This window comes from Oryctolagus cuniculus, chromosome 3, assembly GCF_051225735.1.
Source record: "Oryctolagus cuniculus isolate XC-2025 breed Fujian yellow rabbit chromosome 3, ASM5122573v1, whole genome shotgun sequence".
In the NCBI taxonomy this organism is placed as follows: Eukaryota; Metazoa; Chordata; class Mammalia; order Lagomorpha; family Leporidae; genus Oryctolagus; species Oryctolagus cuniculus.
Genome location: NC_142869.1, coordinates 20,080,946 through 20,104,456, shown reverse-complemented (window position 1 = coordinate 20,104,456; position 23,511 = coordinate 20,080,946). Strand labels below are relative to the sequence as shown.

At 63.5% G+C, this 23,511-nt stretch overlaps 1 protein-coding gene across 8 annotated transcripts in view; it reads left to right on the top strand.

Moving 5' to 3' along the window:
- The window catches only part of SPEG (striated muscle enriched protein kinase), a 53,062-nt gene that overhangs the window by 23,206 nt on the left and 6,345 nt on the right, over positions 1-23,511 (top strand). For 7 of the 8 annotated variants that reach the window (XM_070069858.2, XM_070069860.2, XM_051848024.3 and 4 more), the window contains 25 exon segments: positions 2,577-2,752; positions 2,929-3,017; positions 3,546-3,721; positions 6,066-6,326; positions 7,314-7,472; positions 7,585-7,774; positions 7,861-8,084; positions 10,247-10,366; positions 10,577-10,681; positions 11,228-11,434; positions 11,823-11,946; positions 12,030-12,205; positions 14,600-14,712; positions 15,004-15,172; positions 15,362-15,458; positions 15,577-15,777; positions 16,283-16,340; positions 16,927-17,004; positions 17,101-17,279; positions 17,722-17,748; positions 18,159-18,311; positions 18,485-18,527; positions 19,371-19,439; positions 19,692-21,654; positions 21,863-21,994. In XM_070069858.2, the coding sequence (XP_069925959.2) occupies positions 2,577-2,752; positions 2,929-3,017; positions 3,546-3,721; positions 6,066-6,326; positions 7,314-7,472; positions 7,585-7,774; positions 7,861-8,084; positions 10,247-10,366; positions 10,577-10,681; positions 11,228-11,434; positions 11,823-11,946; positions 12,030-12,205; positions 14,600-14,712; positions 15,004-15,172; positions 15,362-15,458; positions 15,577-15,777; positions 16,283-16,340; positions 16,927-17,004; positions 17,101-17,279; positions 17,722-17,748; positions 18,159-18,311; positions 18,485-18,527; positions 19,371-19,439; positions 19,692-21,654; positions 21,863-21,994 (5,289 nt within the window). 8 annotated transcript variants of the gene reach the window in all.

Here is a 23,511-nt window from a genome sequence, read left to right as displayed (position 1 = left end):
GGTGCTGATGTGGGTGCCTCAGGGATCCTCTGAGCAGCATTGATGTTAAGGGCTGTATGTGACCCTCTCCTGTCCTGGACACTCGCCGTGGTGGCTGCAGCTGCACCCGGCTTGCAGAACAGCTGGGGACACTGGTAACGGAGGCAGGGCCTCCGTGGTGGCTTGTTCAGGACTGGTGAGGATCTGTGCTGCCCCTCTCCCTGGCAGGTGCTGTGAGTGCAGCAGGGCTGCATACCGAGGTGTGTTTGGCCACGGGGCCAGTGAAAAGTAGGTGACCCCAGACCCTGGTGTGGAGTGCCAGGGCTCCTTGGCCTGCCTTCTTGGCCACGAGGATATGGGGGGTAGAGGACACTGTCCTGACTCAAAGAGGCTCAATTCTGCCCACTCTGGAGCCTGAGCCTCCGGTTTTCCCAGGGCTCCAGGACTTGGGCTTCCTTGGCAACTGGATGCCTCCCCGGGGTGCTGTCCCCTCAGTCACCACCAGGGGTCTCTGAGCTACCCTGCCGTCCCACATTAATCACGGCTCAGCACTGTCTGCCTGAGCTTGGAGCCTGGAGGTGACCCTGGAGCCAGGACTCCAGGCTGCATGGAGGGGAAAGGGGAGTGGGGTGCCCATCTCCAGGGCCAGGCCTGTGGTCTTAGCATTAGCTGGGGGCCAGGCTTCCAGCCCCAAGTGCCAAGCTGCCTCCCTGCCGCCCCTACCTCCAGACAGGCGGACTGAATGGGGGCCCCTCCTTTGCCTGGCCCTCGCCTGCCGGTCCTTCCTCACTGGCAATGCTGGGAAACACAGGTCATAGCTTGGGAATGCGGCCCTGGGCGGGGGTGAGGGGACAGGAGCTGGGAGAAGGACATGTGACCCTGTTCAACAACCCCCTCCTCGCTCGTCTGTTTCCAAGCCCCTGCCCTAACTCAGGTACAGAAGGGTGCTGGTTGTGAGGGGTCGCCCAGGGGGAGCAGCCCCTGCTGTCCTCTCTGTTGGCCCTGGAGGGTGGGGCTGATGGTGAGGGCAGGCAGCCGGCAGGTGCTTTGGCAGGGCCTGTGGGAGGGTTGGGTGCAGGCCTCGTGCCTTGGGGCGATTGCTGGGGCAGACCCGCCTTGGCAGGTGTGGGGAGGCAGAGGTGGGGTTCTTGGGCCCCTCAGGTTAAGGGGGCATCCCTGGAAGGAAAGGCCAAGTTCTGACTGCTCTCTGCTTCTCGAAGAAGCTGGGGAGCTGCTGGCCACACGGGCTCCACGCGTGGGTCAGGGAGAGCGTCTCACGCTGCAGCGAGTGTCCCCCCCTCCCCCAACTCGGTCTTCCTGTACGGACAGAGGCCCCCACACCCAGAGTGCAGGCACCATTGGAGGGCTCTGCTCCTGTCAGGGTCCAGAAGCTGTGAGGAGAGGAAAGGCAGATCTGGGACCGGGTACGGTGGCTAAATTCAGCCGGGCTCTGCCCCTCCCCTCTCCTCCCCCTGCACTCCAGGCCCGGCTTCCTGTGGTCTCGCAGGCACCACCTTCCCAGCCGCCAGCCTGCCTGCCTGCCTGCCACCCAGCCCCTCGCTGGCCACCCCTCCCCCTCCCTCGGGCTCCCGGTGCAGGGGGGCCTCCGCTGGGTCAGCCCAGTGAGTAGGGCTGGGCTGGCCGGGTTCTCACTCCCCGGGGAGCCAAGGTGGGTGGGCAGTGGGGCAGACAGCAGGGGAGCCTGGGCCCGGGCCGAGGCTTCAGAAAGGTGCGGGCTGGGGTCCGTGTGCAGAGAGTCTCGGGGTGAGTTGGGGTGCAGCCCTGCTGGGGACTTGGGGTGGGGGGAGCCAGGAGGAGGGGCTGGGGGCTGTGGCAGATTCATGTCTGTATTTGGCAGTCGGATAGGAGCCAGCTCAGCAAGGCTGGGCCCCTGGCCAGTTGCGAGGGAGGGCGTCAGGGCCCTGGGGACACCCCTCGCCCGGACCAGGAGCAGCAGCCCCTCATGCCCCCTCCTCTTCCCCAAGCTGAGCTGCCCTTTGCTTTGTAAGGCTCCAACACTGCTGCCCCGGCCCCTGAGAGTTTCAGGGTCTCTGCTCTCGGGCGGGCCGCCGGGGCCAGCAGGTGCCTCTGGGCTTTCTGGGGCAGGAAGCTGAGAAGAGGGAGGGGGAAGGGCGGGTTGGCCGTGCCGCTTCATTGGCCCTGGGCTGAGGTCAGGATGGGGCCTGTTCCTGTGCACCAGGCCCGGCTCATGCAAGAAATGGGTGTCTCGGCTCTGCCGCTCCGGGGTCCCAGAGCTGTGCAGTGTCTGCTTTGGGAGCTTGCGGCCGGTGGTTCAGGCTCCCGCTGCGCCAGGCATGCGGTCCCTGCTGCAGTGGGATTCCGCTGCTCTCACTCTCACGAGGCCCGAGAGCTGCCCTCTGCTGCCATTCCCTAGGGTGCCCCCTCCCAGGCACCAGCAGGGTCTGAGTTGACAAGAGTCTATGGCAAGGACATACCGCCCCGTGAGCCCACGGGAGAACAGGAAGTGAGGTCAGGGAGGCTGCCCGCAGGAGCCACCTCGGGTCCTGGGCTCTGGGTGCCGTCCCCCCACCTCTCTCAGTCCCCCTCCCCCCCGCATCTCTCTGTCTCCCCTCCAGGTGGGTCCTCATCCCCTTTCGGCAGCCCCATAACCTCCGATGAGGAGTACCTGAGCCCCCCGGAGGAGTTCCCAGAGCCTGGAGAGACCTGGCCCCGCGCCCCCACCATGAAGCTCAGTCCCAGCCAGAACCGCCGTGCTTCCGACAGCGGCTGCAAGGCACCCCCCACCTTCAAGGTCAGAGCCCTGGGGCAGCACCCCCACGCACCCCCCATGTGAGCCCCCTTGGTTCTGTTCTTGCCCACCAACCCTCTTAGTACAGAACCAGCCTCAGACACCCTTGTCCCTGCATCCCTGCACCCCAGCCCCAGGATCCCAGGCTGTGCCCTGACACTTTGGGGGTCCCCCTTCAGGTCTCACTCATGGACCAGTCAGTGCGAGAAGGCCAGGACGTCGTCATGAGCATCCGCGTGCAGGGGGAGCCCAAGCCGGTGGTGTCCTGGTGAGTCGCAGCCAGATGGGCCCTGGGAGGCCTGGGCCTGGGCCTGGTGGAAGGTGGGGACAGCAGGTCCCCTGCCCCTTGCCCTGAGGCCCCTCGGGGTGCTAAAATGGCCTTGGAAGCGTGAGTCTCCACTGCGGTGCCTCGCCCGTTCCCAGGGGCCTGGGACGTCCGTTGCTCTGCGTGTGGATCCTTTCTCTTGGTCCGGGTTCTGTTTTTCATGTTTAATTGCTTGTCTGGTCCCCGCTGTGACTTTTGTTACCTTTGTAAGTTTGCTCACATCCCTTTTGGGAAGTGGCAAAGCTATCTGCCTGTGAGAAATGAAAATAAGACGGGGAAATTCAAGAACTGCCATGGCTGAATAGGACAGCTCTCCTCTGGGAAGGGAGAGAGCTGGGTGCACAGCGGGAGGGGCAGGCCTTGGGACCCAGGGCTGCCCGGGGTCCAAGGGGCAGATTTAGGGAATGGATGGGCGTTGTGGGGCCAGAGAGGCCTGCGTGACCCTGCAGCTCCACCCTGGACCCTCTGCAGGCTGAGAAACCGGCAGCCCGTGCGCCCGGACCAGCGGCGCTTCGCGGAGGAGGCCGAGGGCGGGCTGTGCCGGCTGCGGATCCTGGCCGCCGAGCGGGGCGATGCTGGCTTCTACACCTGCAAAGCCGTCAACGAGTACGGTGCCCGGCAGTGCGAAGCCCGCCTGGAGGTCCGAGGTGAGTACCCACCACTCCGTGAGCCCCTCACCCGGCCCCGGCCCCTCCCTGCCCTGCTGACAGCTCCCACACACCTCGGTGACTGGATGTCACAGCCAGAGTCCGGCTGCTTTTATCGTAGTTGAATAAACCGAGGCCCAGAGAGGGGAAGCGACTTGCCCCAGACCACACAGCAAGTCGTTCTGTGCTCAGAACACATCCTCCTCCCTGGTGTTCAATCGCCAGGCGTCAGGTGACGTCAGCCAGAGAGGCTGCTTCCCGCTGCCGGCCAGCCCGTCCCCACGCTCTTCCGAGTGTGTTGCCCTGCCTGGGCCCCTCCCTCACACCCTCTCCACCCCTCCCTCTCGCCCACCCACCCATCCCATTGCTGTGCAGAAGCTGTTGTGGGGAGAGTCTGGTGGCTGGACCCGTTCGGAGGGACCCTTGGGGTGACTTGGGCATAGAGCATCGCGGAGACCCCGGGGGTAGCAGACGAGTCCTGACATGTGGAAGGGGGGCACCCCCAGAGTTGGGGGGCTCTCAGCCAGTGGGGTTGGCAGGACCTAGTGGAGCTGCCCCCGTGAGGGCTGGTGGGGTTGCCCTCGAGGGCTGGCTGTTTGCAGGGCCTCCCACCTCGCTCTTTCCTGTGATGGGGCAGCCAGGAGCCTCTCCTCTGCTCCCCACTCCACCACCATTATAAGCCTCAGTCCCAGCCCCTGCAGGCCTGGCAGAGGCCAGCTCTGGGAACTTTCTAGATCTCCCTAGCACCTGCTGGCACCTGGTCCCCTAGTGGCCATGGTCCCCCTGCTGAGCCTACAGGCCTCAGTCTCTCTCTCTCCTGTGCCTCCTATGCCTACGCTTGCCCCCTTGGTCTCTAACCCCTTCAGTCCCATCCCTAGCCGCTCCTTCTCCTCCAGGGCCTGCTAGGCCTCGCTTTTCTGTGTTAACCCGTGTCTCAGTGCTTCTTTCTTGGGGATTCCTCCCGGCAGCCCTCAGGCTTTGGGGTGCTCCTGATGCCTGTGCAGTCCTGCCCTGGTTGCCCAGGAACTTCAGGGACTGGCTTCTGGCTAGCCGCAGGCCCTCCCAGCCCGGAGCCCGACCCTGGGGGAGCTGGGAGAGGCAGTGCTGCCCTGGTGGGTTTAGTGGCAGCTCTCCAAGCAGAAGGGCCCTAGCCAGGTCTGTGCGTGTGTGTGCGTGCATGTGCGTGCGTGTGCGTGTGCTGCACTAACCTGCCGCTTGCTGACTGAGGTTTTTGTCTGTACACAGGCGAGTGAGCTCAGGGGGCCGCCTGCGCTCCCCCTGCTGCCCTCCGAGCCGCGCCCCTGGCTCAGGCACTTCTTGGACCTGTGTTTCACTGCCTCCTGCCCACAGACCCAGCCGGCCTGCTGGCCCGGACCCATCCCAGCCTCCCCACCCCCCACCCACAACCCATGGCAGCACCCTGGGAGAGCCCACAGGCCCCTGTGGACCCTCCTCCCCTGGTGGACATGTGGCTGTGCAGGCCGGGAGGCCCCAGATGGACTGGGTGCTTGGAAGGGGCAGCCACGAGGGGTCTCTCCTCACACGGGGGAGCGCCGAGAGAGCGCATGTGCCACTGCTGCTGCGGGCCACCGTCTGTCCATCCGTTTGTCTGTCTGTGTGTCTGTGACAGTCAGGTAGCATGCCTCTGAGCTGGGGCAGGGAGAGACAGAGTGGGAGAGGACAGAGCCTGGCATCTGTGGGATGGAGGGACCCAGAGGGGCACGGGCTATGGCCCAGGGGCTCGCAGGGAGGGGCAGGATGCTGAGCAGTCCAGAAATGGTTTTCAAATGGCACAACACTTTCTATTCCACAAGAGGCCAAAAACCAGAGGCCCCGGCATGAGCCGTGGCCCTGGCAGGTTTAGGGCCCAGTTCTGGGGACTCCTGCTCTCATGGTCAGGGCCAAGGGTGCTGTGTCTCCCCAGAGTGAGGGAGTTAGCCAGGCTTGGCACAGGTGCAGGGGGCTGCTGTGGTGGGGGTGGAGGCATTTGGAAACACCTATTTCTTAGCACAAATAAAGTCCAGTTTGTACCCAGCTGGTGTGCTGTGTTTTTCTTTCCGCCGCCGTCTCTGCCAGAACAGGACCCTTGCCTTGTCTCTTTTCCCAGCTCCCTCTCACCTGTTGTGAGTTCACCCTCCTAAGCCCAGCGTGGGCTACCATCTCAAGGCCAAGTTGAGGAGCTCCCTGCCGTCCCGGCCGGGTGGGTGGGCTTTCCCTGTGTCCAGAGGAACAAAATGCATCTCTCTCTCTGTGTCTGTCTCTCTGTGTGTGCGTGTGTGTGTCTCCCTCGCCCTGTGTGTCTCTGCTCCTCGCGTGCCCCACCCCGTGGCTGCCTTCCCCCCAGCACACCCTGAAAGCCGGTCCCTGGCCGTGCTGGCCCCCCTGCAGGACGTGGACGTGGGGGCCGGCGAGATGGCGCTGTTTGAGTGCCTGGTGGCGGGTCCCACCGACGTCGAGGTGGACTGGCTGTGCCGTGGCCGCCTGCTGCAGCCCGCGCTCCTCAAATGCAAGATGCATTTTGACGGCCGCAAGTGCAAGCTGCTGCTCACCTCTGTGCACGAGGACGACAGTGGCGTGTACACCTGCAAACTCAGCACGGCCAAAGGTAACTCCTCGCCCGGGGCCAAGGGCCGCTGCAGGGTGCGAGAGCTGGAGGGAGGGGCTGGAGGAACATGAGCTGACTGCAGAGTAAGATGCCCGGAGATGGGGCTGCGTCTCTGGGGAAAGCATGGTGGGTGGGACGTGGTACAGGGCCCCTGCCTCGGTACCGTAAACATTTAGGCTGGTGCCCAGCTCCCAGACAGTGCTGTTCCGTGTTAGCTGATCTTAGAAGGGGTCAAGTCCACCAAGGGTGGCCAACAAAGCTGGACTTGGCTTCCCATTCTACAAGCCACCAACCCCTTGACTTTGGGTGGGTCACTGCCTCTCTCTGAGCTCCAGACTGGTCATTGGGCAAAAGGGCATCAAACTGACGCCTACCGCATGGGGGGCCTGGTAGGACGAATGAGATGATGGGTGAGGAACAGAGCACCATGCCCGGTGAAGGGTGGCACCTGGTAAATGCCAGCCATTGTCCTTATTAGTGACACCTCTGACCCTGTTCCAGCCTTGTGCAATGAGTAGAGATGGTGGCAGCTGCCTGGCCAGGTGGTGGATGATAAGCACAGAATGTGGCCTGGGTGGGTGGAGCTTAGTGAGCAGGAAGAAGTGTCAGGCTGGCATGAGCAACAGTTGTCCCCCCAGGGAGAGTCTACTGGTGGAAAAGGGGGGACGAGGTGCATCTACTCAGGTCTGGGGCCGGTGTGGGCATGACCCAGGCTCAGAGGAGAGTTCCAAGAGGGGAGTAAGAGGGAGAGGGTCTTGGCTTCCAGGACCTGCAGAGCTGGGCAGGGGGAGGTGGTGATGATGGTGGTGGGGAGAGCAGGGCTAGAGCCCTCGACCCTGTTACAGTCCTGAGCCCACGCTGACCCCGCGATGTCCATCCCAGAGCCTGGGTGGGGCTCTGCCCAGGCTCCTGCTCCCTGCCTGCCTGGGTTGGGGTGCCCTGGGCCTCTGCGGCTTCCCCTACCCCAGCGCTGCGCCTTTCCCACAGATGAGCTGACCTGCAGCGCCCGGCTGAGCGTGCGGCCCTCCCTGGCGCCCCTGTTCACGCGGCAGCTGGAGGACGTGGAGGTGCTTGAGGGCCGCGCAGCCCGTTTTGACTGCAAGGTCAGCGGCACCCCGCCCCCCACCGTGGCCTGGACTCATTTTGGTAAGGCTGCCTGCAGGGCAGAGGCTGAGACTTGGAGGGGGTGGGGCCTTGGATGGTTGGGGGGGACACACCGAGGGCGGGTCGTTGCATTGCTCGCCCCTGCACCCCGCAGGCCGCCCCGTGGAGGAGAGCGAGAACGTGCGGCTGCGGCAGGATGGAGGCCTGCACTCCCTGCACATCGCCCACGTGGGCAGTGAGGACGAGGGGCTGTATGCAGTCAGTGCCACCAACACCCACGGCCAGGCCCACAGCTCGGCCCAGCTCTACGTGGAGGAGCCTCGGACGGCAGCCTCAGGCCCCAGGTACTGCCTGCAGCCCCCCGGGGGGCGGCCAGGGAGCAGCCTCGGAGCCGTCCCTGGGCCTCTGGGCAGCTGTGCGGTTCTTGCAGCTCGAAGCTGGAGAAGATGCCGTCCATCCCGGAGGAGCCGGAGCAGGGCGAGCTGGAGCGGCTGTCCATCCCCGACTTCTTGCGGCCGCTGCAGGACCTGGAGGTGGGGCTGGCCAAGGAGGCTGTCCTGGAGTGCCAGGTGACTGGCCTGCCCTACCCCACCATCAGCTGGTTCCACAACGGCCACCGCATCCAGAGTGGTGATGACCGGCGCATGACGCAGTGTACGTGTCCGGGAAGCTCCCTTGGGGGTCCCCTGCAGCCCCCTCACTCGCAGTGCCTTCCTGACTCCAGGGCCTCCCTTCTGTAGCCTGGTCATGGCTGGGACCCCCGGAGCAGGGAGCCCTGGGTGGGGAATGCATCACAGCCTGCCTCCCAGCCCACCCGGCACTCCTGGGCTGGCTCCCTCTGCGGTGGCCCTGTTAGCACTTAGGACACGCAGCAGCACAGCCATCCTCAGGCCAGCAGGGGGACTGGGAGCAGGTTACAGAAGACCCCTGGGCCCCTGTGTCCTCCTGTGCACTGGGGTTGTAGTGTGTTACATCCGTGCATCCACGCGGAGTGCCCGGAGCGGTCGGCTGCGGCTGCTGTCGCATCAGCGCGTTGATAGAGCAGTGAGAAGGCTGGGGTGGCAGTGTCTGGCAGGGAAGGTGCACTTGGGCCGGGGTTGGGAAGGAGGAGGCGCCAGAGGACATGGAGAGAGCCTCTCGGGTCGGCATCCCCTAAGCCCGGGCGATTTCTCAGGGAGGCATCCCCAGGCTATGCTGGAAGGAGTCTGGTCTCGTGGGAGGGGAGGGGGCGCCTCCCAGAGATGATACCCACACTGTGACTGCTGCAGCGGGACCAAAAGTCACCTTTATTAAGTGCTCTCAGAGCGCCACGCCTTGAGTACCGGAGGCCTGCTCTGGGCAGTCTCATGCTTGCTGCAGGCCTGTAGGGCAGGCACTGTGGGCCCTGTTTACAGATGGGGAGACTGAGGCCGAGAGAGGCCCAGGGACTGACCCAAAGGCAAGCGAGGTCCGTCAGAGTCTGGCGCCCAGCTCCTGACCAGGATGCTGCCTGCCACCCCTGCCAGGTTCTCCCACCCCACCGCCGGTGCTACCCGTACAGCCCTGACCCTCGCCCCCCGATCCAGCAGCTGGTGCTGCTCAGCTGCACCCTGTCTGCTCTGCTCTGCTCTGGGGGCCCGGTCCGTGTCTGTCTCAGCTGGCGTCTGGGGTCGCTGGCAGCTCGTGGCTTCTCTGCCTTATAGACAGTGTCAGCAGAGATAAGTGAGTGAGTGACAGTTCTGTGCGGAGATAACCCCCACGAGAAGGGAGAGGTGTCTGGGGACAGCCTGATGTGAAGAAGGAAGACAGTGTGGAGTCAGGGACAGCCTCCTTGTCATTTAGGGAGCAGGCCTTGTGAGGAAGGAGCTTTGGAATGCGATGGAACCAAGTTCCAGCCTGGCTTCATTATTTATTAGCTGTGTGACCTTGGATGAGTCCATTAATGTCCCTGACCTCACTGGTAATACCGAGGTAATTTTGTAGGGTTGTTCAAAGGATTAGGAGGCGAGGGAAAGCATGTCAAGAACCTGGTGTGGGCTGGGCCCAGAGCAGAAACTGTGACTTATGGCAGGAGGTATCTGCTACTTACTGCATGCGAGCTTCCGGTTCTGGGCCTGCTGAACAGAGGCAGCTGTGTCTTTAAGGAAGTTGTAGGCCAAGTCTCCATGCAAGTTAAGAGGAAGAACCCCCAGGACAGGTGGAACCTGGTGCCCAGCCTTGGAGGGAGTCAGGAAGGGTGGAGAGGGCCCCGGGGCAAAGCAAGGGGAGGTTTCACAGGGCTGCCTTCGCTGGAACTGGGTAAGCCTTAGGAGGAGAATGTTCCAGAAGGGAGGAGTTTCATGAACAGAGACCCAGAGATGGAACTCAGGCAACTGGGTCAGGGACCTGATGGCTTGGCTGGGTCAGGCTGGGGAGGGACAGCAGCAGGTGTGACGAGGGGGCCTGGGCTGCAGCTACGGCTGTCCTGCTTTCTCAGGGCTCTGCGGGAGACTGGGATGGAGATGAGGGGCCTCCGGGAAGTGTCTTAGGGACAAAGCCTTATCAGAACTCTAGGCGGAGACTGTGAGCCCAGACCGTGGCCCAGTGTGGGAGGAAGATGCTAAGTCGCTGGGCCTGGCGTGCTGGGAGCCAGGCAAGAGGGCCAGGGCGGCTGCCGGCCCCGGAGCTTACTCCAGAGAGCATACATCTTTTGCTGCCTGTCCTGCCCTTTCTCCTTTGCCTCCTCCTGGTTGAGGGTGCGGTGAGAGGGTCAGGCTGGGATGACACAGGCCTTCCCCTCAAAGTATCCTCCTAGCTCAGCCCCACTGTCACTGTCACCGCTTCCCCGTCCCCCCCAGACAGGGACGTGCATCGCTTGGTGTTCCCGGCCGTGGGGCCGCAGCATGCCGGAGTCTACAAGAGTGTCATCGCCAACAAGCTGGGCAAAGCTGCCTGCTATGCCCACCTGTACGTCACAGGTGAGACAGGCACCTGCCTGGGTCGCTGTGTCCATAGCCTGCCTGCAGTCCTGCTCGGGGGCTGTGCAAGGGAGGGGCCTCCACGCCAGCTCCCTTCCCCTCCACCCCTGTGTCTGAGCCCGCGGCCACCAGCCCCTGCCCAAAGCCTGGTGACCCTGTGGAGCTGTGAGGCTCTGAAGGACCCACGGGCCTCCGACCTGTGCCTTTCAGATGTGGTTCCAGGCCCCCCCGATGGTGCCCCGCAGGTGGTGGCTGTGACCGGGAGGATGGTCACGCTCATGTGGAACCCGCCCAGGAGTCTGGACATGGCCATCGGTGGGTCAGGGCCATGCGGGGCTATGGGTGGGGACGGGGTGTGGCCACAACTGGCTCAGGCAGCGGCTCCAAGGGAGCTGAGCCCCAGTAGCATGTGGTGGGGGGTGGGAGTGGATGGAACTCAGGGGGCATGGCCAGGAATAGCTGTGCCACCTTCTGCTTGGTGGAGGAGGCCCTCGCCTTGGGGCAGGAGAGGAGACACAGGCACCTCCCTGTCTCAGGGGGACTGTGGGTGCCGCTCTTGTAACCCCCACCTTCCCTTGTCCAGAATCTTTTCCTCTGCTGTGCCTCAGGCAGCAAGGAAACTGCAAAACACGAGGTCTGGCTCCCTGCAGCCCGTAACCGGTCCCTCACTGGCTCTGAGGGTGGCCGGGCAGTGACTGGCCGAGAGCAGGTGGGGAGGCAGAGCGCAACAGGAGAAGCTGTTAGGCCTGCACATCAGACCAGGGAGTCCCAGGGTCCCCAGCCAGCTGGATGTGCCTGGTGGGGTGGGGGTGGGGTGCCATCCCAGCACATCAGCCTCTAGCAGCTGCCTCCCCCCGCCAGACCCGGACTCCCTGATGTACACCGTGCAGCACCAGGTGCTGGGCACCGACCAGTGGACAGTGCTGGCCACGGGCCTGCGGGAGCCAGGGTGGGCGGCCACGGGGCTGCGGAAAGGGGTCCAGCACGTCTTCCGAGTCCTGAGCATAGCTGGCAAGAGCAGCAGCAAGCCCTCACCGCCCTCGGAGCCCGTGCAGTTACTGGAGCGAGGTGAGCCTGGGCGCCCCCTGGGGGTGGCAGTGGGGGGTGCTGGGCCGGAGCCTTGTAGAGGCTGCAGGGCTGGTCTGGACTTGATAACTGAGGCGGAACCCTGTGGCCGGGAGGGACCCCGGCCCCGCAGGGTGCTCCCTTCTTGCTTTGAAAGCAGCAGGGCACTGGGGGCCGCGGAAGCTGGGGGATTCAGACAAGCTGGGCTCCAGCTCTCTTGCCTCTGCCGCTTCCTGGCTGTGCTGCCTGGACAAACTGCTAACCCACCCCAAGCCTCAGCTTCCTCATCGGTTAAAGGGAGCCAGGTGGTGGTTGGTGGTGTTGAAGGAGCAGCAGGTGCCACCGGGCTGCTGTGAACCCCGGCACACAGCCTGCGTTCTCCTCTTCCCAGGCCCACCCCTGGAGGAGGCCCCCGCCGTGCTGGACAGACCAGACGTCGTGTATGTGGTAGAGGGACAGCCTGCCAGTGTCACTGTCACCTTCAACCGTGTGGAGGCCCAGGTCGTCTGGAGGAGGTAGGGCCCTTGCCCCCAGTGTGTGACAGCCCGGCCTCGCTGGGCCTCTTTGCAAGGGTGGCCTCCCTGTCGTGTGTCCCCAGCTGCCGAGGGGCCCTCCTGGAGGCCCGGGCAGGGGTGTACGAGCTGAGCCAGCCGGATGACGACCAGTACTGTCTTCGGATCTGCCGGGTGAGCCGCCGGGACCTGGGGCCCCTCACCTGCACTGCCCGCAACCGCCACGGCACGCAGGCCTGCTCGGTCACCCTGGAGCTGGCAGGTGAGTGACACTGGGCCTCCTTCTCGGTCCTGCCTCTGAGGCCCACGGCTCTCCCCCTCCCACCTCTAGCTGCACACACCCACTGCCACTGCTGGGAATCCAATCCCATGTTCTCCCTCTCAGCCTGCCCTTCCAGGGCTGTAGCAGTACCTCTAGCAGTAACAATGCTAATGAGATTCTTATTGAACACCTAGTGTATGCCAGGCTCAGCATAAATCACCTTCAGTGTTCACATCCCTGTCGTGAGATGGGGTCGGTTATTATCCCCATTTTATAGATGAGGAAAGTGAGGCTCAAAGAGCCAAGTAAGCAGCCTAGGTCATTCAGCCTAACAAGTGCAGGAGCTGGGCTCAACTCTGATGTCCAACTCCAAAGCCAGCGCGTGCTGCTCGCGCAACAGGAAGGAGCCTTTCAAATGTGGCCAGCAGAGGAGCAGCGAGTTAGTTAGAAATTGCAAAAGCCCGTGAGGGCGTCGCATCACCAGGCTCTGGGCTCGGAGATCCCAACTGCCCTTCTGAGGGAGCCGCTTTGCACAGCCACCCTCCCCCACAAGCCTTTGCGACTAAGACCCCTCTTTGGAAACTCTCCTCTAGCCACGTGGCTCTCCAGGCAGCAGGTAGTAATTGTTTTGTTTTCCTGTTTGCTAATTAACTCTGGACACATGCAGCCGCCACTCAGAACTTCAGATCCACACGAGCTGAGCAGCGGTCACCTACTGAGTTGATCCAAGTCCAGTGAAAAGCAAGAAAAAGGGACATTTTAGTTAGCACGGGCAATCGTACAGGAAAATGGGCATTTCTGGCACTCAAAAAAAAATCATTGATGTTCACACCCCTGAAACCTTTCAGAGCTTTGAGTTTCACAGACCCTAGAGAACAGGGAAGAGAGGGACCAGGGGAGGCAGCGGGGTGGGGGAGGAAGGCGTGGTGGGGGGTGGGATCCTCTGGGCCCAGGATGCTGTCCCTTCTATGAGTCTTCCTTCTTGCCCACCCTCTGCCCCTACCCCTGTCACTTCCTACTGAGCCACCAGCTCGTTCTTGGACAGTGCCACCTGCACGACTCTTTTCTCTCCAGCTACAGGAGGAGCCCGGGGACCTGGGGAGGCCCTGGCCCCAATAGCCCTACAGCCTCACTGGCTGGGACAGTACTTAGAGTGGCTGTGTCCCAGCCAGCCAGAGCTAAAATGAGCCTGGAGCTTGTATGAACCCTGCCTCCCACCAGGCCCTGCCTTCTGATCTCTCCCAGTGGGACAAGTCGGTGGCAGTGCCTGCACCTCCACATCTGCCCCAGGCAACGTCTTCCCCACTCCCATCTCGGCCTCTGCTGCTGTCTGCAACAAAGCGAGTGGAGGATGGGGAAATAAATAGGTGGTGTTCTGATCGCGGCCACACCCCTGCTCCCCTGAAAGCCCAGATCCTCAAATGTGCTTGGGAGGGAGACACCTAGCGGCCATCAGCTCCTTAGCAAAGCCAAAGCAATGCATATTTCTCCAGCGTGAGATGCATTTTTCTCCGTGGTACCAGGAAATAATGTGGCCACATGACGTGTGCAGAGAAAACAGGCACAGCCACTTGTGGGAGAACCAAGCTAAGAGTCAGTTTCTAGATTGTTCTGTTGAGAGAGACAGAGCGGGCGAGAGATCTTCCATCCACTGTTTCACTCTCCAAATGGCCACAATGAAGCCAGCAGCTTCTTCTGGGTCTCCCACATGGGTGACAGGGGCCCAAGCACTTGGACCATGCTCTGCTGCTTTTCCCAGGCCATTAGCAGGGAGCTGGATCTGAAGTGGAGCAGCCAGGACTCGAACCGGCACCCATGTGGTGGCTTAACCTTCTACGCCACAGTGCCAGCCTTTTCCTCCCCCATCAAATATTTAAATAAGACTCCGAGAGAATCCAGAATCCAGGCTGTTCAGGAACTTAATTTTGGGTCATAGACTGAGCAGCCTGCAGCAGCCACATAGTGGTCGAATAGGGGAAGCAAGGGAGTGGGACTGTGAGTGAGGCAATCACCCACAGGGGGCAGCCTTGAGCCGCTCGGCGCAGGCTGATTAATGCAGGCAGGGAAGCCGCTCAGAATGGCCAGTCCTGATTTTTCAAGAGAGGCAGGAAATCCAGATTTCTTTTGTGTGTGGAAATCTCCTAATTTCAAAGCTGGCAAGCGAACAATGAGGGTCAAACAGAGCAAGCCTGCACCTCGCGACAGTTTCTCTGCAATTTGGAAAACATCACGTTGGGATTACAAGGAGGGCGCGTGGTCCAGGCGAGGAACTGCGTCCCGAGGGGGTGGGCTGGGGGCTCAGCTTGCTCTGCCTGAGCTGCTGCTGATGAGGAATTTGGAGAGGGGCTGAGGAGGCGGGCCCTGGGGACAATGACAAATCGCTGTGTGTTGCAGAGGCGCCTCGGTTTGAGTCCATCATGGAGGATGTGGAGGTGGGGGCCGGGGAGACGGCCCGCTTTGCCGTGGTGGTCGAGGGGAAACCCCTGCCGGACATCATGTGGTACAAGGTCAGAGGGTGACCTTGCAGGCTGTGGAGGGGAGTCCTAGCCTGGGGCTGTCTGGGAGCCTGGGAGCCCACGCAGGAGGAGGAAGCAGGGACCAGGGGCCAGTTGAAGTATGCAGGGCTCCCCGAGGGAATGAGAGGAGGAGCTGAGCTGGGTCCTGGGGGGGTTGGGGGGGGTGGGGAAGAGGGTGGGGCCTGGCAGAGAGGCTGTGGGCCTGCACTGGAAATGTGGCTGGCTCCCCGCCTGGCGGAGGCAAGGCCAGGCCTGGGCTGCAGCTGACACCCAGCTCTGCAGGACGAGGTGCTGCTGGCCGAGAGCAACCATGTGAGCTTTGTGTACGAGGAGAACGAGTGCTCCCTGGTGGTGCTCAGCACGGGGGCCCAGGACGGGGGTGTGTACACCTGCACGGCCCGGAACCTGGCGGGCGAAGTCTCCTGCAAAGCAGAGCTGACTGTGCAGTCAGGTGGGCTGGGTTCCGGGGCCCTTCCCAGAGACGTGATGGGAGCCCCCACCCTGTTAGGAAGCACCCGGCCTTTCCCTCTGCCCGCCCAGTATCCCCACCATGGGCCCCAACATTCGCCCCCTCCCCCTCCCTCCTCAGGCCCTGTCCCTTTCTTACCTTCCACCTAACACCAGGCTGTCTCCCCACCAGCTCAGCCAGCCATGGAGGTCGAGGGGGTCAGGGAAGACGAGGAGCACCGGGGGCGGAGACTCAGCGACTTCTATGACATCCACCAGGAGATCGGCAGGTGTGGGGGTCTGGGTGGGAGCTGCTGCTGTCGGGGTCCCCAGGACCAGGCGGGAGGGGGTGTGTGGAGGCCCACGGCTGCAACATCGCTGAGCCCTGCCCCCTCCCTGTGCCACCAGGGGCGCCTTCTCCTATCTGCGTCGCGTGGTGGAGCGCAGCTCTGGCCTGGAGTTTGCCGCCAAGTTCATCCCCAGCCAGGCCAAACCCAAGGCGTCAGCCCGGCGCGAGGCCCGGCTGCTGGCCCGGCTCCAACATGACTGTGTCCTCTACTTCCATGAAGCCTTCGAGAGGCGCCGGGGACTGGTCATTGTCACCGAGCTGTATCCTAGGACAGGCTGGGGAGCGGAGGGGGTGGTGGTGCCATGTCTGAGTGTCAGATCCCTTTAACAGCCAATCGGCAACCTGCCTTACAGTTTACAAGATGGTCCTGTTGACAGGAGAGGTCAGTCTGGAAACTTCCATGAAAACCAGCATTTATTAGCTTCAACTCACATAGCATTGAATGCGTGCCTGGCAATCTTCTAGGAGTTTGACAGAAACCTATTTCAACCTCACCCAACAAAATCCTGCTGCAGTCTGGAGAGGAAATGTTAGCCCCTTTGTACAGTTGAGGGCACCTAGGCTCAGAGAGGTTTAGTGACTTGCCCAAGACCCACAGCCAGGGAGAACGCAACAGGGCTGTCCCTCGGGGCACTCCTGTGCCCAGGGGAGGGTGGAGGCGCTGGCAGGGGAAGGAGAGCCCTGTCCCGAGCTGGAGCCTGCCCTGAGCCCTGGGGTGGGCCAGGCGCTCGGCACTGTCACCATTCTCCTTGATCCTGGACACAGCTGCACAGAGGAGCTGCTGGAGCGAATGGCCAGGAAACCCACCGTGTGTGAGTCTGAGGTGAGGGCAGTGGGTGGCAGGGGCCAGGCTGGGCACCAGCCTTCACCCGCCTGGGCTCTGAGAACCAACAGGTGGGTCCCGGCCATGCCATCTGTGCCACCAGGAAGCCAGGGTGGTGGCAGGGAGCATTGTGAGAGCAGCAGAGGGCCTGAGGCCAGACCCCAACTCCTGGGGACGTGGGCCATCGCCTCCAAATCCCAGCACACCCACCGCAGCCCCCCAACTCTGCACTTCCCAGTCTTCTTGTCATCAACATTCCCCAAACGGTTCTCCTGGAAGGAGCCCCACTCAGACTCCACTCATCGCTCGGCACTCCTGCCATGGAGGGCCGTGCAAGTTGTGCCCTGCACAGTTCCACAATAACAGACATGGCTCCTGCCTGCAACTCGCTGTGCCCAGCCTGTGCAGCTGGACATGCACACAGTAGCCTGCATCCTTGCAATCCTGAGCCTGTGTCTCAAACTCTTCCACGAGGCTTCTGAAGGCCAGTCCTGGACATGGCCTGACCACTCGCCCCAGCCCTGGTGATGAGCGAACATGGTACCACACCCTATCCCCAAGGACTCTGGGCACCCTGTCTCTACAGATCCGGGCCTATATGCGGCAGGTGCTGGAGGGAATTTGCTACCTGCACCAGAGCCATGTGCTGCACCTGGATGTCAAGGTGAGGTGGGGAGCTGAGGGCAGGCCTGTGGTGAAGCCAAGAAGGGGCCTGTCACCCCCTTTACTCAGCTCCCACACCTCGCCTTGGGTCTTGCAGCCTGAGAACCTGCTGGTGTGGGACGGGGCCGAGGGGGAAGAGCAGGTGCGCATCTGTGACTTTGGGAACGCCCAGGAGCTGACTCCAGGGGAGCCCCAGTACTGCCACTACGGCACACCTGAGTTCGTGGCACCTGAGATCGTCAACCAGAGCCCAGTGTCTGGAGTCACAGACATCTGGTAATGCTGGCATGCTGGGCCTGCACTGGGCGGGGGACTCAGGCAGAGAGGAGCCGTACTCAGCCTGGGTTCCTTCTCTTGACAGTCGGCTGGGGGCAGCCCTCACAGGGTCTCCTGCCCCTCATCAGTCAAGGCTGGCCCAGTCACTCAGATCCAGGGCTCCCTCTCTGCAGCCACCGCGCCTCCAGTGAGGCCAGAATGGGCTTCTCTGGGATTCCTGTGCCAGCCTGCCATGACCCCTAAAACCCCCGACTTCTCCGGGCACGTGTGGACCCTGGAGCATAAGGTCCTCCGTGCAGGAGAGAGGGAGGCACTCCTGGGTCCGTTGTTTGCGCTGTTTGCCACTCCGGGGCCCATTGTCCGGACTAGCATGGCAGGGAGCTGTTCACTTCCAGCAGGAGGTGCGCTGTCTTCTTACCCACCCACTCTCCTTTCCCCACAGGCCCGTGGGCGTCGTTGCCTTCCTCTGGTAAGGACCCCTGCAGGCCCACCCCTGACACATGCAGGGCCCGCAGCCCACCCCTCCTCTTCCACACCCCATGCTCCTTCCTGCACTGCAGGGGGCTTCCTGTGCATGAATGCAGATGCCTGGGTTTGCATGTCCACGCTGTGTCCCCCACCACGCCCCTTCACCAGAGGCAGGCCCAGTGCCTGGGGAGAGGCCAGCGCAGGCTCCGTGCCGCTCTGTCCAAAGCACCCAGAGGCCTGGACTGGGAGCGGGACAGGCAGGAGTCAGGAAGCTTTGGCTTCTTGCCCAGATTCGCCCAGTCTCTGCTGCCCTGGGCCTGGCCCTGTGCCCCCGCTGGCATCCCCCGTGGTCTCTGCCTCAGGCCCAGGGCCCTGCCCGCCTCTCACAATGGCCCTGTCCACGCCCCGCAGCCTGACCGGCATCTCCCCGTTTGTGGGGGAGAACGATCGCACGACCCTCATGAACATCCGGAACTACAACGTGGCCTTCGAGGAGAACACGTTCCTGAGCCTGAGCCGGGAGGCCCGGGCCTTCCTCATCAAAGTGCTGGTGCAGGACCGGCTGTGAGTGCGAGCCCCACCGCTACCTGTGGAGGTCCCCAGGCCCTCCTGTCTGCTCCTTCCAAGCCTCTGCGCTCGGACATGCACACCCCTAACTTCCTTAGAGGCCCCATTTTCTCAAACATTGGTTGAATGAGTGAATGATAAATTGCTTCTTACTCCTCATCCCTTTACAGACGACCTACCGCGGAAGAGACCCTGGAGCATCCCTGGTTCAAAGTGAGTCTAGCCCATTTTTTGAGTACCTACTATGTGCAGTAACCAGCATGAGCATTTTATAGGTGGAGATCTAGCAGCTGTATAAGAGCTTTGCCAAGGACAGTAATAGTACTCCCATTTTGTTGATCAAGAAACTAAGGCTCAAATTGGGATCAAATCAGGGCATAGTGGACTCCAAGGCACGGGCCTGGACCTCCATCCTGGGGGTCTTCACTGGGGGTCTCCTGGTGCTGGACACCAGCCTGTGTTTGTGTCCTGGCCTGGTCCCACACACGATGGTGGGTGGGTGGGTGGCCTGGCTGGTTCAGCCCCTCTCTTAGGAGCCCCATGTGGGCAGGGTTCTCACTGGGCACCTCAGGGCACAGGCCAGGGGTGAGGTATGCGATGGTCAGCAAACCATTCCAGAAAGAGCACCTGTGTAAACTGCCCATGGACCATCGTGCTGGGCCAGCGGCAGGCTGAGCTCATGCTGGGATCAGTCCTTGCAGTGAGGGGCCTGCCCCCACCCCTGCTGCAGCCAGAACAAGGTCCAGGAGCCTGGACAGGTGGCTGAGGGCAGCATGTATCTTGGTCTGGGCCACCGAAGTCCAGACACTTGCGGTGCTGGCCCTGCATGGAGGAGCTCACTGGGGAGCTGACAGCACAGACTCCCTGAGCAGTTGGTACACTTGGAGCCCTGGTGTCAGCTCTCCTGGGGGTCAGCATGTGTATATGCTGGCTGAGGGGACTGCCAGCCGCCCAGGCCCAGTGCAGCTCTGTCCACTGTGTCCCCTGGACTTTGTCCCTCCATCGCCAAGCCTCGAGGGTCTGGGTGACAGTTGTCCCTCTTTCCCCGGGATGCAGACCCAGGCAAAGGGCGCAGAGGTGAGCACGGATCACCTGAAGCTCTTCCTGTCCCGCCGGCGGTGGCAGGTGAGTTGGGCCCCCACCTTGCCCCTGTCCTTTCCACACCGTCTCCCTCTGGCCACGCCCTTCCTAGCTTACGCCCTTGGCACCTGCCTGCTCCTCCATCTCCCTGCTTGTTATCGTCTGAGTTCTCAGCTTTCCCCCGGAGGTCTGACCCTCTGCCAGCCTTAGGCCTCCTTCCCCGACCTCTGGGCTGGGCCTGGGTGGGCCAACCCCAGGCGGACATCCCTTGGTCTGACTCTAGTACCCTGTCTCCAGCGCTCACAGATCAGCTACAAGTGCCACCTGGTGCTGCGCCCCATCCCTGAGCTGCTGCGGGCGCCCCCAGAGCGGGTGTGGGTGGCCATGCCTCGGAGGCCACTCCCCAGCGGGGGTCTCTCATCTTCCTCGGACTCTGAAGAGGAGGAGCTGGAAGAACTGCCCTCCGTGCCACGCCCCCTGCAGCCGGAGTTTTCGGGTTCCCGGGTGTCCCTCACCGACATTCCTACCGAGGATGAGGCCCTGGGGACCCCAGAGGCTGGGGTAGCTACGGCCACCCCCATGGACTGGCAAGAGCAAGGAAGGGCTCCCGCTCCTGACGAGGAGGCCTCCAGCCCTCAGGCCCTCCCCTCCCCAGGCCTCGAGCCCCCGGCTGGGACCAGCCCCAGGCGGGGAGAGCTGCGCAGGGGCAGCTCTGCCGAGAGCGCCCTGCCCCGAGCCGGGCCGCGGGAGCTGGGCCGGGGCCTGCACAAGGCGGCGTCTGTGGAGCTGCCGCAGCGCCGCAGCCCCAGCCCGGGGGCCACCCGCCTGGCCCGGGCAGGCCTGGGGGAGGGTGAGTACGCCCAGAGGCTGCAGGCTCTGCGCCAGCGGCTGCTGCGCGGAGGTCCCGAGGGCGGCAAGGTCAGCGGCCTCAGGGGCCCCCTGCTGGAGAGCCTGGGCGGCCGTGCCCGGGACCCCCGAATGGCGCGAGCCGCCTCCAGCGAAGCAGCGCCCCAGCACCAGCCCCCGCCCGAGACCCGGGGCCTGCAAAAGAGCAGTAGCTTCTCACAGGGGGAGGCGGAGCCCCGGGGTCGGCACCGCCGCGCGGGGGCGCCGCTCGAAATCCCCGTGGCCAGGCTCGGGGCCCGCAGGCTGCAGGAGTCCCCCTCCCTGTCTGCCCTCAGCGAGGCGCAGCCATCCAGCCCGGTGCGGCCCAGCACCCCTAAATCCGGCGCCCCCAAGCCTGCAGAGCCTTCTGCCACCGAGCCCAGTGATGCGCCCCAGCCCGCCCAGAGGGCCCCAGAGCCCAGGCCCGAAGTAGTCAGGGTCTCCAAGCCCTCGCAGGCCCCCGTGGCCCTGCAAACCCCAGCGCTGCCCCTCACGCCCTATGCCCAGATCATGCAGTCGCTCCAGCTGTCCGGCCACGCTCAGGGCGCCCCGCAGGGCCCTGCCGCGCCTCCGGCCGAGCCGAAGCCCCACGAGGCCGTGTTCGCCAGGGTGGCCTCCCCGCCCCCGGGAGCCCTCGAGAAGCGCGTGCCTTCCGCCGGGCCTCCCTCGGCGCTCATCGAGAAAGCGCCGGTCCCCACGGTGCCGCCCAGACCAGGCAGCAGCCTCAGCGGGAGCATCGAGAACGTAGAATCAGAGGCCGTGTTCGAGGCCAAGTTCAAGCGCAGCCGCGAGTCGCCCCTGTCGCGGGGGCTGCGGCTGCTGAGCCGCTCGCGCTCAGAGGAGCGCGGCCCCTTCCGCGGTGGCGAGGAGGAAGACGGCATATACCGGCCCAGCCCAGCGGGCACCCCGCTGGAGCTGGTGCGACGGTCCGAGCGCTCGCGCTCCGTGCAGGACCTCAGGGCTGTCGGGGAGCCTGGCCTCGTGCGCCGCCTCTCGCTGTCTCTGTCCCAGCGGCTGCGGCGGACCCCGCCCGCGCAGCGCCACCCGGCCTGGGAGGCGCGCGGCGGGGACGGGGAGAGCTCGGAGGGCGGCAGCTCGGCGCGGGGCTCCCCGGTGCTGGCGGTGCGCAGGAGGCTCAGCTCCACGCTGGAGCGGCTGTCCAGCCGGTTGCAGCGCAGCGGCAGCAGCGAGGACTCGGGCAGCGCATCTGGCCGCAGCACGCCACTGTTCGGACGGCTGCGTAGGGCCACGTCCGAGGGCGAGAGTCTGCGGCGCTTCGGGCTCCCGCACAACCAGCTGGCTGCTCAGGCCGGGGCCGCCACTCCCTCGGCAGAGTCTCTGGGCTCCGAGGCCAGCGCCACGTCGGGCTCCTCAGGTGAGGAGTGGCAGGTGCAGAGAGTTGAAGCGGGTGTGGTGCCCTGGAGGGAGCTTCCGGGAAGTGGTGGGGGCTGGGGACACCCACCAGCAAGCGGCTGCAGTGGGGTTGGAGGCCCCGAGGGTGGGGTTGGCAGGATGGAGGCTGGGCTGGGGATGCTGAGAGCTGAGCTGGCTGGGCAAGCGCTTATGGGCCCGGGTCTTCGCAGCTCCAGGGGAAAGCCGCAGCAGGCGCCGCTGGGGTCTCTCGCGGCTGAAGAAGGACAAGGGTTTATCACAGCCAAACCTGACTGCCAGCGTCCAGGAGGACTTGGGTCACCCGTATGTGCGTAGTGAGTCAGGTAAGAGGCCTGCTACTAGGACGAGGCGGGGGTGTTTGGGAGCTGCTGCTGGGCGGGGCCCCCACCACCACCACTACCACCACCACCACCAGGGTGGGGGGCCCCCCTCCCAGCACCAGGAAGTCATGACTGAGCACCAAGCGCTGCCTCCATGGAGCCTGGAAGGAGCCTAGAGTCAGGAAAAATAGCACAGCAAATAACAGCAGCCGCTGCCACTCATTAGCAAAGCCAGGGGTCCCGTTAAGCACTGCCCAGTCGCAGCCTCCTTCGGTTCTGCAGCCTAGCTTAGGACGCCTTCTCATCATCGTCCCTATCTTCCAGGCGAGGAGGAAACAGGCAGAGTGCTGTGATGCGCTGTAGCTTGTCCGAGCCTCAGAGCTAGGAAGCAGAGCAGCTGGGGTTGGGACGTGTGACCCATGGCAGCCCAGTGCCAGGGTGGCTTTGGGGCACCAAGCTTAGGCCTGTCTTTGGCCTCATCTCTTGTGGGAAAATCCTGGATGGTTAGTGTGACGACACAATTTTGAAATCGCTCGGGCTAGGGCTCCCCACCCCCTTCAGGTGCGTGAGTGCTTGCGTGTACACCCCAAGATACTCACTTTCTCTCCCAGCCTAGAGAACCAGTCTGGACTGTGCCCTCAGTTCTCCATTTCCCTATGGTGCTGAACACCTGCCGCCACTCCCAGGCTCTCCTTGTCCCAGCAGAGAGAGACACACCAGCACCAAAAAGCAGCCTGCAGGGCTCTTTGCTGGGGCTGGGGGAGGGGGGAGTGCCTTGGTCTGTTTCTTGCCCGAGTGTCTCGGGGCCACCCAGCCCCCCCACCCCCATGCCTGAAAAGGCCTTCATGCAAAGGCTTTGAGGGGCAGGCGAGGAGCCGGCCACCCAGCCAGGCTGCAGGCTGGATCTGCAGAAGCCACCAGCCCATCCTCCGGGTCTCCTGGGGGCTCCGGCCTTGCCCAGCTGGCCTTGACCAGGACCTTGGGAGCTGGGGTGGGAGGCCAGCTGATGGGGTGAGTGGGGAGAGCAGCCAGCAGAGAGAGGCCTGGGGACAGCTGACCCCTTCCCACCTGGGGCCTCCCTCCCAGCTCCGTTTTGCTTGTGCAGCTGATTTCCTGCCAAGGCAGCAGCAACTCCTGACCTCCTCCTTGCCCGCTGTCCCACGTCCGCTTTACCAGCTAGAGCCGGCCCTGGGGGAACAGGGCTGAGGCTGACGGAGCTGGCCTGGCCCACCTTTCACCTCTCCTCCTGGCTCCCCTCCATGCCCCCCTACCCAGTATTGCACTTGGTCTGAAGGCAGCCACTGGTGAAAATATGCTCACGCCATATTGTGGGGGCTTCAGCATGTGACCCCTCCTGGGAGAGCAGTAGGGCACAGTGGGAAGTCGGGGGAACACGTTGCCGCCTCTCCTGGATGGCTCACCCCCACTCCCACTCATCTTAGTTCTTCAGACAGACACAGCTGGGCCTCTCAGGGTCTCTTGGGTGAGAATCACCCCCACCCCAACCGCCATCCCAAGAG